General features: G+C 45.5%; 1 protein-coding gene across 1 annotated transcript; it reads right to left on the bottom strand.

Annotated features, from left to right (window-relative positions):
* Positions 1-5,950: 5,950 nt before the first annotated feature.
* On the bottom strand, positions 5,951-6,949 carry LOC140914268 (olfactory receptor 52J3). The gene has a single exon (XM_073351728.1). The coding sequence runs from the start codon at positions 6,947-6,949 to the stop codon at positions 5,951-5,953; it is 999 nt and encodes a 332-aa protein (XP_073207829.1).
* Positions 6,950-17,672: the final 10,723 nt, after the last annotated feature.

Below are 17,672 nucleotides of genomic sequence, written 5' to 3'. Positions count from 1 at the left end.
AGGTACTCTAAAACCTGTCATTACAAAGCTTATAATCTACTGAGTGTGGCCATCCTATTTGTATGAATGTATCATTCTTGTACCTGAAACTAGAAATATGAACTGGAACTCTGAGGGCTTCTTGTAATTTTGCAAAGTGTGGGCAATTAATGGTGATTGGAATCTTGATGGTTCCCGTCAACCAGGACAATTGTCTGTAAATGGCTCCATTTTACTTGTAAGTCTTCTTGTATACATGTTTGCTGGCAAGTGGGTAATGAAGTCTTACAGTGACATGTGATCGTCACCTGAACTGAAATCAATCTTTATGTACTCAATGCTTTTTTTGCCTCTGTCTTCATGAACAAGGTCAGCTCCCAGACCGCTGCGCTGGGCAACACAGCATGGGGAGTAGGTGGCCAGCCCTCTGTGGAGAAAGAACTGGTTAGGGACTATTTAGAAAAGCTGGATGTGCACAAGTCCATGGGGCTGGATGCGTTGCATCCGAGAGTGCTAAAGGAGTTAGCGGCTGTGATTGCAGAGCCATTGGCCATTATCTTTGAAAACTCATGGCGATCGGGGGAAGTCCCAGATGACTGGAAAAAGGCTAATGTAATGCCCATCTTTAAAAAAGGGAAGAAGGAGGATCCTGGGAACTACAGGCCAGTCAGCCTCACCTCAGTCCTAGGAAAAATCATGGAGAAGGTCCTCAAGAAATCAATCCTGAAGCACTTACATGAGAGGAAAGTGATCAGGAACAGTCAGCATTGATTCACCAAGGGAAGGTCATGCCTGACTAATCTAATCGCCTTCTATGATGAGATTACTGGTTCTGTGGATGAAGGGAAAGCAGTGGATGTATTGTTTCTTGACTTTAGCAAAGCTTTTGACACGGTCTCCCACAGTATTCTTGTCAGCAAGTTAAAGAAGTATGGGCTGGATGAATGCACTATAAGGTGGGTAGAAAGTTGGCTAGATTGTCGGGCTCAACAGGTAGTGATCAATGGCTCCATGTCTAGATGGCAGCCGGTATCAAGTGGAGTACCCCAAGGGTCAGTCCTGGGGCCGGTTTTGTTCAATATCTTCATAAATGATCTGGAAGATGGTGTGGATTGCACTCTCAGCAAATTTGCAGATGATACTAAACTAGGAGGAGTGGTAGATATGGTGGCAGGTAGGGATAGGATACAGAGGGCCCTAGACAAATTGGAGGATTGGGCCAAAAGAAATCTGATGAGATTCAATAAGGATAAGTGCAGGGTCCTGCACTTAGGATGGAAGAATCCAATGCATCGCTACAGACTAGGGACCGAATGGCTAGGCAGCAGTTCTGCGGAAAAGGACCTAGGGGTGACAGTGGACGAGAAGCTGGATATGAGTCAGCAGTGTGCCCTTGTTGCCAAGAAGGCCAATAGCATTTTGGGATGTATAAGTAGGGGCATAGCGAGCAGATCGAGGGATGTGATCGTTCCCCTCTATTCGACATTGGTGAGGCCTCATCTGGAGTACTGTGTCCAGTTTTGGGCCCCACACTACAAGAAGGATGTGGAGAAATTGGAGAGAGTCCAGCGAAGGGCAACAAAAATGATTAGGGGTCTAGAACACATGACTTATGTGGAGAGGCTGAGGGAGCTGGGATTGTTTAGCCTGCAGAAGAGAAGAATGAGGGGGGATTTGATAGCTGCTTTCAACTACCTGAAAGGGGGTTCCAAAGAGGATGGCTCTAGACTGTTCTCAATGGTAGCAGATGACAGAACGAGGAGTAATTGTCTCAAGTTGCAGTGGGGGAGGTTTAGATTGGATATTAGGAAAAACTTTTTCACTAAGAGGGTGGTGAAACACTGGAATGCGTTACCTAGGGAGGTGGTAGAATCTCCTTCCTTAGAGGTTTTTAAGGTCAGGCTTGACAAAGCCCTGGCTGGGATGATTTAACTGGGAATTGGTCCTGCTTCGAGCAGGGGGTTGGACTAGATGACCTTCTGGGGTCCCTTCCAACCCTGATATTCTATGATTCTATGATGCCTATTATAAAAATATCCTCATTTAAAATGAAGGACTCTAGTTCAGTGGTTCTGAAAGCTGGTCCTCCACTTGTTCAGGGAAAGCCCCGATGGGCTGGACCGGTTTGTTTACCTTCCGCTTTGGCAGGTTCGGATGATCGCGGCTCCCACTGGCCGCGGTTTGCCGCTCCAGACCAATGGGGGCTGTGGGAAGTAGTTTAGGCCAAGGGACGTGATGTCTGCCCTTCCAGCACCCCACTGGCCTGGAGCGGCGAACCGCGGCCAGTGGGAGCCGCGATCCAACGAACCTGCCAATGCGGCAGGTAAACAAACCGGCTCGGTACACCAGGGGCTTTCTCCAAACAAGCGGCAGACCGGCTTTTAGAACCACTGCTCAAGTTCACCCATTTTATTATTTGGACTTCTAGCATTTGTATATATGCAATTTAAAAACTTGTTAATTTTAGCTGTCTGCCGTTACATGGTGTAAATGAATGGGACTCTTTTTCATTTGTTTCTCATCAGATCCTACCCATATTTTATCATCTTCCATCCTCTCCTCCTTACGAGGAGAATCTCCATTACTAGAGCCTCCGCTAAGGGGTAACTCTGTTTGAACCATGTGCTTCTCTGTACGTGTTGGTTTTCCCTCAGCCCTTAATTTAAAAAATTCTCTATGTGCTATGCTAATTTTAAGTGCCAGCAGTCTGGTTCCATTTTGGTTTAGGTGGAGCCCAGGCTTCCCATATAGGCTCTGCCTTTCCCCAAAGTGTCTGCAGTTCCTAGTCAATCTTAACCCTTCCTCTCTACACCACCGTCTCAGCCACGCATTGATACCTTGCAGTTCTGCCTGTCTCATTGGCCCTGTGAATGCAACTGGAAGTATTTCAGAGAATTCTACCATGAAGGACCTGCACTTCAATCTCTTTCCTAGAAGCCTAAATTTGGCCTGCAGGACCTCTCAGGAGATCCGCAACCTTCACACAAGGCAGGCAAGTCACAATACAGTTCTCCCGGTCATCACAGCCCAACTATCTGTGTTTCTAATGATTGAATTCCCCTTAACTATTACCTGTCTCTTACTAATAACTGGGGTTCCATCCCCTGGAGAGGTATCCTCAGTATGACAGGAGACCATGACATTATCAGAAAACAGGGTTCCAGCTGCTCCAGTTTGAAGCTGTTTTCCCCTGAGACTTTCATCCTCCTCAAAAGCACAGAGCTGTCAGACTAGGGGTGGGACCATTCTGCTTTGTCCTGGAAAGTCTCATTTATGTATCCCTCTGTCTCCCTTAGCTCTTCCATTTTAGCCACGCGGCTCTCCAAAGCCCGTACACGGTCCTTTATCACCTAACTCCCAGTAATTGGGGTGTGTTGGGGCCTGGCTAATGAGCTGGAGTGAGGTGCGTATTTCCTCATGGGACTGTCATCTGTGAGCCCTCTCCTGCAGTGAGGTGTCCAGGACAGGTCAACATTTTCTAGTGACAGATCTGATAGAGAGTTGGGAGACTCAGATCCAAAATCTCTGCTCTACCTGATTTGGACCAGGGACTAAAACACAGGTCAACCACAGGAGTGCCCTGAACATTACTCAAATGGCAATACTAGGTTGGTCATTCAGTCTGGAGCTCATAGATTATCATAGAATATCAGGGTTGGAAGGGACCGCAGGAGGCCATCTAGTCCAACCCCCTGCTCAAAGAAAGACCAATCTCCACTTTTTGCCCCAGATCCCTAAATGGCCCCCTCAAGGATTGAACTCACAACCCTGGGTTTAGCAGGCCAAAGCTCAAACCACTGAGCTATCCCTCCCCCTTTGTACAAATAAATCTTCAGTGGAGCTGGGATTTGAATCTGGGTCTCCCAGACTCCACGTAAGGGCATTAAATTGCAGAACTATGGGATATTCTGGGGGTTCACACATATGGACACACATGCAAACACTCACATGGGCCCATGTGCAGACACACACACATACACCCATGCACACATACACACACAGATACCCAAGTGTGATGGGTTGGATCACAGAAACCCTTGGGAACTGCCAACTGATGTGCTCTGAGCCTGTTTCCCCTGCCAGCTTGGGACTTCAGAACCAGGCCTTGTTCTAGCCAGCTTGCCTGCTACAAACCCAGGCCTGAACAACGTCACACAAAAGATTCAGGCTAAACTGAAAACAGCTTAAAAAGTGTTCCTGTCTCCAACATTCAGATGCCCAGCTCCCAATAGGGTCCAAACCCCAAATAAATCTGTTTTACTCTGTTTTAAGCTTATACAGGGTAAACTCATAAATTGTTCGCCGTCTATAACAATGATAGAAGGATATGCTCAGCTCTTCTGCCCCTGCCAGATATTAAGAGATACTCTGGGTTAATTAATAAATAAAACTTTCTTTATTAAATCCAAACATAGGATTTAAGTGGTCAAGTAATAACAGACAGAACAAAGTGAATTACCAAGTAAAATAAAAAAAACACACGCAAGTGTAAACCTAATACAGTAAGAAAGTGATTACAGATTAAATCTAAACCTCAGAGATGTTCCAATAAGATTATTTTACAGACTAGCCTCCTTCTAGTCTGGGTCCAGCAATCACTCACACCCCCATGGTTACTGTCATTTGTTCCAGTTTCTTTCAGTTATCCTTTGGGGTGGAGAGCCTACCTCGTCAGCAAGCTGAACACCAAATAGAGGGGTCTCCCAGGGGCTTAAATAGACTTTCTCTTGTGTGTGGAAACCCCTTCCTCTCTCATATCCAGAAATCATCTCCAAGATCGAGCTTTGGAGTCACATGGACACATCACATGTCCATGCCTGACTCAGTTCCTTACTAGCCAGGCCACATGCCTGGGAAAGCTCAGATGTGGATTGGCGTTTCCCACTTCTTCGTGAGCTTATGTGTTTCTTCATTGGGCACTTACTGAGAATAGTCTTTTCTCAGGAAGCTAACCAACTGCTTCACTGAGACTACTTAAAATTAAACAAGTACATGGCCAGTATTCATAACTTCAAATAGAAAAATGATGCATGCATACAACTGGGATGAATATATTCAGTAGATCATAACCTTTACAGATAAGGTGCCGTGTATTTTTGTAAATACCCAGCTAATGGCAGGTATGTGGTTTATTTCCCTCCATGTGAGCTACTGCAGCCACCCCAGCCTCTGTCCAGCATCCCAGCTTCCCAGATAAAACAGGGGCTGATCCTTCTGCCTCTCTCCGCTGTTGCTTCAAAGCTGTCCACCTAGCTTCAAAGCTGATCCCTTGCCCTGTCCGCAAGGCCTGGCTCAGGGAAAACAGCTCCCAGCCCATCCCCATTGCAGGAGGAACAAAAGGGAGCCAGAAGCTAAAGAAATAAGTCATACAATGGTCTATGCCCTCAGAATTTTGTATATGAGCTGTAGGGCCCACATCCTGTATGATGCATAATCTCACCCTGGCTTCCCTCTCTGCTCCTAAGTGGCATGTCGGCCAGACACTGTGTCCTCACTGTACTCACTGCAGGCTCTTTCTAAGGCTGCAGCAGCTCCAGTCCCCCCCCCCGGATCCTATGGAGCCCCGCTGAGGTGGTGGGAGAGGGAGGTGATTCGGTGAGTGAGGGTGGAAGAGACGGAGAGGAGTGAACAAGAGGGGCGGGGCCTTTTGGGGTAAAGCACAGAAATGGTTGGAGGCTTGAGGTGACATGTGGAGCATGGACTGGGCATTGGAGGAAGGAATTGGGCGGAGGGCAGAGCTTCAGGGGTCCATTTAACAGAAATGAGAAAGATGGCATCCCGATGGGTTAAGGAGTTGAACACAGAGCAATTCCCCTGTTTATCACATTGACACAGCACAGTAAGAGCAGGAAAGGATTTAATATCTTTTTGACCGTCTAAGAAGTGACTCGGGGAAGAGGGCCCAGCACCATGTTACCAGCCAGCTCCACAAAGAGCTTTTTCTGAGATCCAGAGCACCAGCAGAAAACATTTACATCCGCTTATGAGTAAAGAGATGGAGAAACCTGTCCTGAATCTCTTTGGTCCTCACCCCGTAGATGATGGGGTTCAGCATGGGGGGCACCAGGAGGTACACATTGGCCATGAGAATATGGAAATGAAGGGGCACATTATGCCCAAACCGGTGTGTGAGTAAGGAGAAGAGAACCGGGATGTAAAAGGCTAAAATGACACCGAGGTGGGAGCTGCAGGTCCCCAAAGTCTTGATCCGAGCGTCCTTTGTGGGGAGGCTGAAGATGGCCCTGAGGATCTGGATATAGGACATGGCGATAAAAAACACATCCACACCGGTCACAAAGAATACCAAAAAGAGTCCGTAGTAACTGCTGATGCGGATGTCTGCGCATGCCAGTTTCACCATGACCATGTGCTCGCAGTACGAGTGAGGGATGATGTTGGTTCTGCAATATGGCCACTGCCTCGCCAGGAGGAGACAGGGCAGTACAAGCATGCCTCCACGCAGCACCACGGCCAGGCCGATCTTTGCCACCACAGAGTTTCTCAGGATGGTGAAATGTCTCAGGGGATGACAGATGGCCACGTAGCGATCAAAAGCCATGGCCACAAAGATCCCAGACTCGGTCACTGAGAAGCAGTGAATGAAGTACAGCTGGGTGAGGCAGGCACTGAAATTGATCTCCCTGGAATTCAACCAGAAGATGCTCAGCATTTTGGGCAGGATGGACGTAGACAAGACCAGGTCGGTGACAGCCAGCATGCAGAGGAAATAGTACATGGGCCCATGGAGGCTCGTCTCCCTCTTCACTATTAGCAGGATTGTGAAGTTTCCCAAGATAGCTATGGCGTACATGGTGCAAAAAGGGATGGAGATCAAGGCATGGGCCGCCTCCAGGCCAGGAATGCCCAGCAGAATGAAGGTGGAGGGGTTGGTGAAGTGAGTTGTGTTGGAAACTGACATGGAGTAGGGGAGAAGGTGTCCAACTCTGAGGCAGAATGGTGTCTCCTGCATATATTGTACATCCACTGGACTTTCTGAATGTGCCCAGGGTCTCGGGTGATGGTCGCAGTAAATATTCCTGGATTGAGAGACAAAGACGGGGGTGTGTGATAGAGGAGGGGAAAATAAAAAAATAAAGGTGATTACATTCAAATGGTCAAACAGAGAACTATTCCCTAACAGTAATACCTGTAGACACTTAGTGTTTCACAAGAGCTAGTTCCTCAAAGCTGAGGCAAAATGTCAGAAAAACTTATTGGGAGGAAAAAATTAGACAGAAAATTGGGAAGTGAAAATTGAAATTCTATAAGAAGCATTTATTAGATAGCTAGAAAGTCACAATTCCATAGTCAAAGAAGTGGACGGCTTTGGACAAACACGTGTTTCAGTGTCAAAGCGAAAACATTTTTAAGTAGGGCAGGGCGGGAGGGAGAAGAGCAATATATAACTCATGAAAAAAAAGGTAAATAAATAGCAAATAATACAAAATTGAAGTTGTGAAAATTGATCATGGACAGTAAAGACATGAGGGAAAAATCCATGTGTGGCAGGTCTCAGGATCACAAAGGAGGTTGTTCAGTATATTAAAAACCAAAGAAATACTCAAAAAGGCTTAGGCCAATTCCTAGAGGAGAAAGAAAACATGTAATGTTGCAAAAAAGGTAGATTTCTTCAGTAAATATATTCGTTCTGAATTTGGAAAGAAACAGTATGAGGTACTCATATCACATGAGGTGAGAAAATACTTTCCAGTCCATTAGCAGTCAAGGAGGGAGTATAAGAGCATCTACAGTCGAACCTTAGAGATACGAACACCAGGGTTACGAACTGACCGATCCACCACAAATCTCATTCGGAACCAGAAATAAACAATCAGGCAGCAGCAGAGTTAAAAAAAGAGAGATGAATACAGGGCAGGTCTGTGTTAAACATAAAAAGGAAAATGGAAAGTTTTGAAAAAAAGATTTGACAAGATGAGGAAACAATCAAATAGCTGGTCTGGGATTAGTTAAAAAGAAGTCTAGGAATTTAGTTAATGCCAATCAACAACAGAGTTGATTAACATATTTATCCCTTAATGAGAGCACAGGTTTGGTTGATCAAAGGGACCACTCAGATACATAAAGTTTGATTTCTCTGAAACATTTGATTTACTAGTGGAAAACATTCAGATAAAAACTGAACACTATACAACATCAGTAGAGTGTATGTAAAATGGACTAAAAACTGCCTAACTGACAGATCTCGGAAAGCTGTTGTCAAGGGGCCATTGTCGGAGGTGGGGGGGGAAACAGGTGATGTTTCTAATGAGGTTGTGCAGAGATCATTTCTAGGCCCGATGCTATTCAATATTTTCATCAATTACCTGGAAGTAAATAGAAAAACTGTCAACTCTACGAAATGGGCCATCATGATTATCACTTCAGAAGTTTTTTTTCCTCTGCTGATAAAAACTCCTCTTAATTAATAAGCCAATTAGAGTTGGAAAGGGTACTTCCACCTTTTCATGTTCTCTGTATGTATAAATTTCTAATAACTATACTCTGCATTCTATGCATCCGATGAAGTGAGCTGTAGCTCATGGAAGCTCATGCTCAAATAAATTTGTTAGTCGCTAAGGTACCACAAGTCCTCCTGTTCTTTTTGTAAAAAAAGGAACATGGCTGAAGCACCTGCAAGAGGCATCCGAGACCCTTTCTTTTGCCAGCTCAAGCACAGGGCACAGGGAGAAGGGGGAAGAAACCTGTGTGGCCCATGACAGGAAGCCATAAAGAAGGATAGAGAAAAATTACTCTCTTTTCCCACTGAAAGGAGGACAAGAGGCAATGGGTTCAATTACAGTATAGCAGATTTAGATGAAATCTCAGGAAAAAATTCCTAACAGGAGGAAAATGGAACAGATGCCTCAGGAAGCTGTGGAAGGTGTTTCGCTAGATCTTTTCCAAAGGAGGCTGGATGCCCATCTGTCTCGAAAGGTTTATACACAACACAACTTGCATCCTGGCAGGGGTTTAGACCAGCTGAGCCTTGAGGTATCTTCTAACCCGTTGGCTCTATGATTCAACAATGAAAAATACTACCACAGGCCAGGCCTCAGTTAAACACAAGTCATGGGGCGCAATACAGGGGTAACTAGGTGAAATTTAATGGCCTGTGTTCTACAGGATGTCAGACTGAATAATTGAATGGTCCCTTCTGGCCCTAAACCCTATGAATCTATCCATAAAGAAAGTAGATAAGGCATTTATATTTGCTATGTCTCATAAAACACGGACAAGTGAACATTGAATGACATTCAAAATCTAAACTATAAAATTGATAAGAAAATAGTTTAAATAATACATATTTGGCCTGTGGACATTTTTCCAGTGAGGAGCCCGAGCACCTCCATACTTCCCAGCATATATAAGTCAGGTAACAGTCATCCTGTTAACTACCAGATCCCTGAAATGCAAGGGGAGGAGGGGACAGTGTCTGTGCATTAACATACAGTTGGCTCCTGAGATCTTTCCTCTCCTCTTACTCAAAGGGGAGTTTGGCTTCAGTGGGGACTGAACAAAATACAGGCCAGGGCCTTAGAATTAGGCCTTGTAGGGTATGTCTACGAATGCCTGTGATCCTGAAGGATACTCTGTGCCCACCGAAATACAGCCACCTCCGGGATAGAGCCCATCAGACAGCCTGGGGGGCGGGGAAACAGCAGTGAGGGACATTTTGGCCCATGAGAGTGGAGCAAACTCATCAGCTCTGGCAAGGGACCTGGGATATTCAATGGTGTGCAGAGGGGAAAGGACCGCAAACTTACTGTCTATTGCACCATGCACACGTTTCCCTGGGTTTATTGAGAGGGGAGCTCCTCAGCAAGAGATGGGTACCTGTGAATGCTGAGACAGAAGTGTCTTCCCTCAGGTAGCCGTGTCCTACACCTCTCTCACCCCAGCATCTGCAGGTGCAACCCAAGATGAGAGCCGAATTGGGGATGTGCACTGTTTATAACAAAGCTCTGTGCAATCCCATGGGAGTTTGCTCAGCCTCTAGTGGAGAAGCATGCAAACAGGCTCGAGACCAGAGACATTCAAGCTAATCTCTCTCTTTCCATATCTCTGCTTCTGTGCTCTTTATCCATCTTTAGCAGTAAACAGTAATTAAGAGACCTTCCCAAAGGGACATGAGAACTCTTAGACTCTGTGCTCAGTCAGAGAGGAATTGGATGCTCTGTGTATTTGTGTATATTTAAAAATTCTAGTTCATTAGTAAGAAAACTAGGGATAATGCCTAGGTCTCCAGAGGGTCTGATAGCCTGTAAATCACAGGACATATGGGTAGATAGTAGACAAACAGATCTGGAGAACGATCACTAAGGGGAGACACTCGCAGTTTTTTTCAGGTACATGGGGCTATCGCTAAGTGATCAGCAATAAGTAATTTTTGTCATTAACTATCGCCATAGAGTGCAGCACCTTTCACTGAAGGATCTTCAAAATACCGAGCAAAGGAAAGTCACTATGATCATCTCCCTATTATAGAGATAGGTAAACTGGGGCAAAGGAAGATGTGACTTGGCCAAGGTCTCACGGATAACAACAGATGGTATCCAGGATCCTGACTTCCTTATCATGACCATGCTTTCTCTGTCAGTAACTGAGCGCATGAAAAGAAGGAAATGGACTCACGCTCTGCCCCTCCCTCAATGAGCAGAGGACAATGAACAAGCCCATATTCCTGAGCATATGCTATTTTGTATTTCACACATTCAAGTGTCGCAATCATTGTAGTGTTATCCACAGGCGTTCTTGCAAAGTTCTGTGTACCTCGTAACACTTTGTATATCAGCCTTGTCAAGGTTCCTCCCCCACTCTGAACTCTAGGGTACAGATGTGAGGACCTGCATGAAAGACCTCCTAAGCTTATCTTTACCAGCTTAGGTCAAAAACTTCCCCAAGGTACAAAATATTCCACCCGTTGTCCTTGGATTGGCCGCTACCACCACCAAACTAATACTGGTTACTGGGGAAGAGCTGTTTGGACGCGTCCTTCCCCCCAAAATACTTCCCAAAACCTTGCACCCCACTTCCTGGACAAGGTTTGGTAAAAAGCCTCACCAATTTGCCTAGGTGACTACAGACCCAGACCCTTGGATCTTAACAACAACGAACAATCCTCCCAACACTTGCACCCTCCCCCCTTTCCTGGGAAATGTTGGATAAAAAGCCTCACCAATTTGCATAGGTGACCACAGACCCAAACCCTTGGATCTGAGAACAATGAAAAAGCATTCAGTTTTCTTACAAGAAGACTTTTAAGAAAAATAGAAGTAAATAGAAATAAAGAAATCCCCCCTGTAAAATCAGGATGGCAGATATCTTACAGGGTAATTAGATTCAAAAACATAGAGAACCCCTCTAGGCAAAACCTTAAGTTACCAAAAAGATACACAGACAGAAATAGTTATTCTATTCAGCACAATTCTTTTCTCAGCCATTTAAAGAAATCATAATCTAACACATACCTAGCTAGACTACTTACTAAAAGTTCTAAGACTCCATTCCTGGTCTATCCCCGACAAAGACAGACTACAGACAGACACACAGACCCTTTGTTTCTCTCCCTCCTCCCAGCTTTTGAAAGTATCTTGTCTCCTCATTGATCATTTTGGTCAGGTGCCAGCGAGGTTACCTTTAGCTTCTTAACCCTTTCCAGGTGAGAGGAGCTTTCCCCTGGCCAGGAGGGATTTCAAAGGGGTTTACCCTTCCCTTTATATTTATGACAAGCCTATTGATATTAAAAGTCAGCAAACGTGCCTTCTCTGGATCGCTAGAGAACCTCTCTTTGTATCTGTATACCATTGCTAAACATTGGACTTTTCCAGCTGGGAAAAACTCAATACAGATATTCATTAATGCCAGGAGGTGGGGGTGCTTCACTTTCCCCTTCCACACAGCAGACACATACCCCAATACTCTCTAGGGTGGGATTAATCCCCTGCTTAGCCATAACTGCCTCAGAGCTAACAGCCTAGACAGTTGTCCCGCTGATAGGTGCTACACCCTCCTCCCTCCATGAGGTGGTGTTACCTCCTGCTGAGTGTTAAGGGAAATTTCACCCACCTCCGTAATGGTTTCTATGATTCTATCACCCTTCCCTGAGCTCCCCTCCAGGACAAACCTTCCTAAGCTCCCTAGCATTGGGTTGTGATGTTGGACTTTACATGATTTTATACAAATATGCTAATGAGTGTGCATATAATGTAACGGGAATAGGCTTCATTCAGAAGGTCTCTTGTAAGGTGTCATTACAAAGCTTGTGGCACCTTAGAGACTAACAAATTTATTTGAGCATAAGCTTTCATGAGCAGTGGAATGCATCCGATGAAGTGAGCTGTAGCTCACAAAAGCTTATGCTCAAATAAATTTGTTAATCTCTAAGGTGCCACAAGTCCTCCTGTTCTTTTTTTGAATACAGACTAACATGGCTGCTACTCTAAAACCTGTCATTACAAAGCTTATAATCTACTGAGTGTGGCCATCCTATTTGTATGAATGTATCATTCTTGTACCTGAAACTAGAAATATGAACTGGAACTCTGAGGGCTTCTTGTAATTTTGCAAAGTGTGGACAATTAATGGTGATTGGAATCTTGATGGCTCCCATCAACCAGGACAATTGTCTGTAAATGGCTCCATTTTACTTGTAAGTCTTCTTGTATACATGTTTGCTGGCAAGTGGGTAATGAAGTCTTACAGTGACATGTGATCATGTCACCTGAACTGGAATCAATCTTTATGTACTCAATGCTTTTTTTGCCTCTGTCTTCATGAACAAGGTCAGCTCCCAGACCGCTGCGCTGGGCAACACAGCATGGGGAGTAGGTGGCCAGCCTTCTGTGGAGAAAGAACTGGTTAGGGACTATTTAGAAAAGCTGGACAAGCACAAGTCCATGGGGCTGGATGCGTTGCATCCGAGAGTGCTAAAGGAGTTAGCGGCTGTGATTGCAGAGCCATTGGCCATTATCTTTGAAAACTCATGGTGATCGGGGGAAGTCCCAGATGACTGGAAAAAGGCTAATGTAGTGCCCATCTTTAAAAAAGGGAAGAAGGAGGATCCTGGGAACTACAGGCCAGTCAGCCTCACCTCAGTCCCCGGAAAAATCATGGAGCAGGTCCTCAAGGAATCAATTCTGAAGCACTTACACGAGAGGAAAGTGATCAGGAACAGTCAGCATGGATTCACCAAGCGCAAGTCATGCCTGATTAATCTAATCGCCTTCTAGGATGAGATTACCGGTTCTGTGGATGAAGGGAAAGCAGTGGATGTATTGTTTCTTGACTTTAGCAAAGCTTTTGACACGGTCTCCCACAGTATTCTTGTCAGCAAGTTAAAGAAGTATAGGCTGGATGAATGCACTATAAGGTGGGTAGAAAGTTGGCTAGATTGTCGGGCTCAACAGGTAATGATCAATGGCTCCATGTCTAGATGGCAGCCGGCATCAAGTGGAGTACCCCAAGGGTCAGTCCTGGGGCCGGTTTTGTTCAATATCTTCATAAATGATCTGGAGGATGGTGTGGATTGAACTCTCAGCAAATTTGCGGATGATACTAAACTAGGAGGAGGGGTAGATATGGTGGCAGGTAGGGATAGGATATAGAGGGCCCTAGACAAATTGGAGGATTGGGCCAAAAGAAATCTGATGAGGTTCAACAAGGATAAGTGCAGGGTCCTGCACTTAGGACGGAAGAATCCAATGCACCGCTACAGACTAGGGACCGAATGGCTAGGCAGCAGTTCTGCGGAAAAGGACCTAGGGGTGACAGTAGATGAGAAGCTGGATATGAGTCAACAGTGTGCCCTTGTTGCCAAGAAGGCCAATGGCATTTTGGGATGTATAAGTAGGGGCATAGCCAGCAGATCGAGGGAAGTTATCATTCCCCTCTATTCGACATTGCTGAGGCCTCATCTGGAGTCCTGTGTCCAGTTTTGGGCCCCACACTACAAGAAGAATGTGGACAAATTGGAGCCAGTCCAGCGAAGGGCAACAAAAATGATTAGGTTCTGGAACACATGACTTATGAGGAGAGGCTGAGGGAACTGGGATTGTTTAGTCTGCGGAAAAGAAGAATGAGGGGGGATTTAGATTGGATATTAGGACAAACTTTTTCACTAAGAGGGTGGTGAAACACTGGAATGCGTTACCTAGGGAGGTGGTAGAATCTCCTTCCTTAGAGGTTTTTAAGGTCAGGCTTGACAAAGCCCTGGCTGGGATGATTTAACTGGGAATTGGTCCTGCTTTGAGCAGGGGGTTGGACTAGATGACCTTCTGGGGTCCCTTCCAACCCTGATATTCTATGATTCTATGATTTGATAGCTGCTTTCAACTATCTGAGAGGTGGTTCCAAAGAGGATAGTTCTAGACTATTCTCAGTGGTAGAAGAGGACAGGACAAGGAGTAATGGTCTCAAGTTGCAGTGGGGGAGGTTTAAGCTGGATATTAGAAAAAAACTTTTTCACTAGGAGGGTGGTGAAACACTGGAATGCGTTACCTAGGGAGGTGGTAGAATCTCCTTCCTTAGACGTTTTTAAGGTCAGGCTTGACAAAGCCCTGGCTGGGATGATTTAATTGAGGATTGGTCCTGCTTTGAGCAGGGGGTTGGACTAGATGACCTCCTGAGATCCCTGCCAACCCTGATATTCTATGATTCTATGATTTAACATGGTGCTTTACCATTGAGAAGGAGGGTGGGAACCTAGAGAGAGACAAAGAATTCTCAACTTATGTAAAAGATATATAAGTGGTTGGAACAGAACAAAGGGGCTCCCATCATGAGAAATCCCCTAGCTACCACCTGTTCTGGAACAAGGGCTGTACCAGGGGGAAGGATTGTGCCCAGACTAGGAAGGTATCTGGTCTGTGAAAGAAACTTATTGAAACATCTCTGAGGGTGAGATTTTATCTGTATTCAGTTTTATTAGTGTACTAGACTTAGACTTGAGTGTTTTATTTTATTTTGCTTGGTAATTCACTTTGTTCTGTCTGTTACTACTTGGAACCACTTAAATCCCACTTGCTGCATTTAATACAACCAATTTTTACTTATTCATTAACCTAAACTATGTATTAATACCTGGCTGTGTGTGTGGGGTGGGGGCAAACTGCTGTGTATATCTCTCTATCTGTGTTATAGAGGGCAAACAATTTATAAGTTTACACTGTATAAGCTTTATACAGGATACAACAGATTTATTTGGGGTTTGGACCCCATTTGGGAGTTGGGCATCTGCGTGTTAAAGAAAGGAACATCTTTTAATTTGCTTTCAGTTAAGTCTGCAGCTTTGGGGCATGTGCTTCAGACCCTGGGTCTGTGCTGGAACAGACTGGTGTGTCTGTCTCCACAAGACAGGTTGCTGGAGTCCCAGGCTGGCAGGGAAAGCAGGGGCAGAAGTAGCCTTGGCACATCAGTTGGCTGCCCCAAGGGGGTTTCTGTGATCCAACCCATCACATGGTCAAGTGGTCCTGGTCAAGTGGTCAGTAGACTATCCCGACCGCTATATTGTTACTATTCAAGCATGCGGCCACTATCCATAAAGACTCTATGGTATAGTTTGGTTCATTTCAAATTTTTACCTCATTTTATTCTGCACTTTCTTTCACATATAGTGTCACTTCCCAACCAGCACGACCTGTTCTGTCCTTCTGAGATATTTTGTACCCTGGTATTACTGTGTCCCATTGATTATCCTTATTCCACCAAGATTCTATGATGCCTATTATAAAAATATCCTCATTTAAAATGAAGGACTCTAGTTCAGTGGTTCTGAAAGCCGGTCCTCCACTTGTTCAGGGAAAGCCCCGATGGGCTGGACCAGTTTGTTTACTTGCCGCATTGGCAGGTTTGGTTGATCGCGGCTCCCACTGGCCGCGGTTTGCCGCTCCAGACCAATGGGGGCTGCGGGAAGTAGTGTGGGCCAAGGGACGTGATGGCTGCCCTTCCAGCACCCCACTGGCCTGGAGCGGCGAACCGCGGCCAGTGGGAGCCGCGATCCAACGAACCTGCCAATGCGGCAGGTAAACAAACCGGCTCGGTACACCAGGGGCTTTCTCCAAACAAGCGGCAGACCGGCTTTTAGAACCACTGCTCAAGTTCACCCATTTTATTATTTGGACTTCTAGCATTTGTATATATGCAATTTAAAAACTTGTTAATTTTAGCTGTCTGCCGTTACATGATGTAAATGAATGGGACTCTTTTTCATTTGTTTCTCATCAGATCCTACCCATTTTTTATCATCTTCCATCCTCTCCTCCTTGCGAGGAGAATCTCCATTACTAGAGCCTCCGCTAAGGGGTAACTCTGTTTGAACCATGTGCTTCTCTGTACGTGTTGGTTTTCCCTCAGCCCTTAGTTTAAAAAATTCTCTATGTGCTATGCTAATTTTAAGTGCCAGCAGTCTGGTTCCATTTTGGTTTAGGTGGAGCCCAGGCTTCAAATATACGCTCTGCCTTTCCCCAAAGTGTCCGCAGTTCCTAGTCAATCTTAACCCTTCCTCTCTACACCACCGTCTCAGCCACGCATTGATACCTTGCAGTTCTGCCTGTCTCACTGGCCCTGTGCATGCAACTGGAAGTATTTCAGAGAATTCTACCATGAAGGACCTGCACTTCAATCTCTTTCCTAGAAGCCTAAATTTGGCCTGCAGGACCTCTCAGGAGATCCGCAACCTTCACACAAGGCAGGCAAGTCACAATGCAGTTCTCCCGGTCATCACAACCCAACTATCTGTGTTTCTAATGATTGAATCCCACTTAACTATTACCTGTCTCTTCCTAATAACTGGGGTTCCATCCCCTGGAGAGGTATCCTCAGTATGACAGGAGACCATGACATTATCAGAAAACAGGGTTCCAGCTGCTCCAGTTTGAAGCTGTTTTTCCCTGAGACTTTCATCCTCCTCAAATGCACAGAGCTGTCAGACTGGGGGTGGGACCATTCTGCTTTGTCCTGGAAAGTCTCATTTATGTATCCCTCTGTCTCCCTTAGCTCTTCCATTTTAGCCACGCGGCTCTCCAAAGCCCCTACATGGTCCTTTATCACCTAACTCCCAGTAATTGGGGTGTGTTGGGGCCTGGCTAATGAGCTGGAGAGAGGTGCGTATTTCCTCATGGGACTGTCATCTGTGAGCCCTCTCCTGCAGTGAGGTGCCCAGGACAGGTCAGCATTTTCTAGTGACAGATCTGATAGAGAGTTGGGAGACTCAGATCCAAAATCTCTGCTCTACCTGATTTGGACCAGGGACTAAAACACAGGTCAACCACAGGAGTGCCCTGAACATTACTCAAATGGCAATACTAGGTTGGTCATTCAATCTGGAGCTCATAGATTATCATAGAATATCAGGGTTGGAAGGGACCGCAGGAGGCCATCTAGTCCAACCCCCTGCTCAAAGAAAGACCAATCCCCAATTTTTGCCCCAGATCCCTAAATGGCCCCCTCAAGGATTGAACTCACAACCCTGGGTTTAGCAAGCCAAAGCTCAAACCACTGAGCTATCCCTCCCCCTTTGTACAAATAAATCTTCAGTGGAGCTGGGATTTGAATCTGGGTCTCCCAGACTCCACGTAAGGGCATTAAATTGCAGAACTATGGGATATTCTGGGGGTTCACATATATGGACACACATGCAAACACTCACATGGGCCCATGTGCAGACACACACACATGCACCCATGCACACATACACA

The sequence above is a fragment of the Lepidochelys kempii genome, chromosome 1 (assembly GCF_965140285.1).
Source record: "Lepidochelys kempii isolate rLepKem1 chromosome 1, rLepKem1.hap1, whole genome shotgun sequence".
NCBI classification, from domain to species: domain Eukaryota; kingdom Metazoa; phylum Chordata; order Testudines; family Cheloniidae; genus Lepidochelys; species Lepidochelys kempii.
The sequence above is the reverse complement of the archived record's forward strand: the minus strand, read 5'-3'. Positions and strand labels throughout refer to the sequence as shown.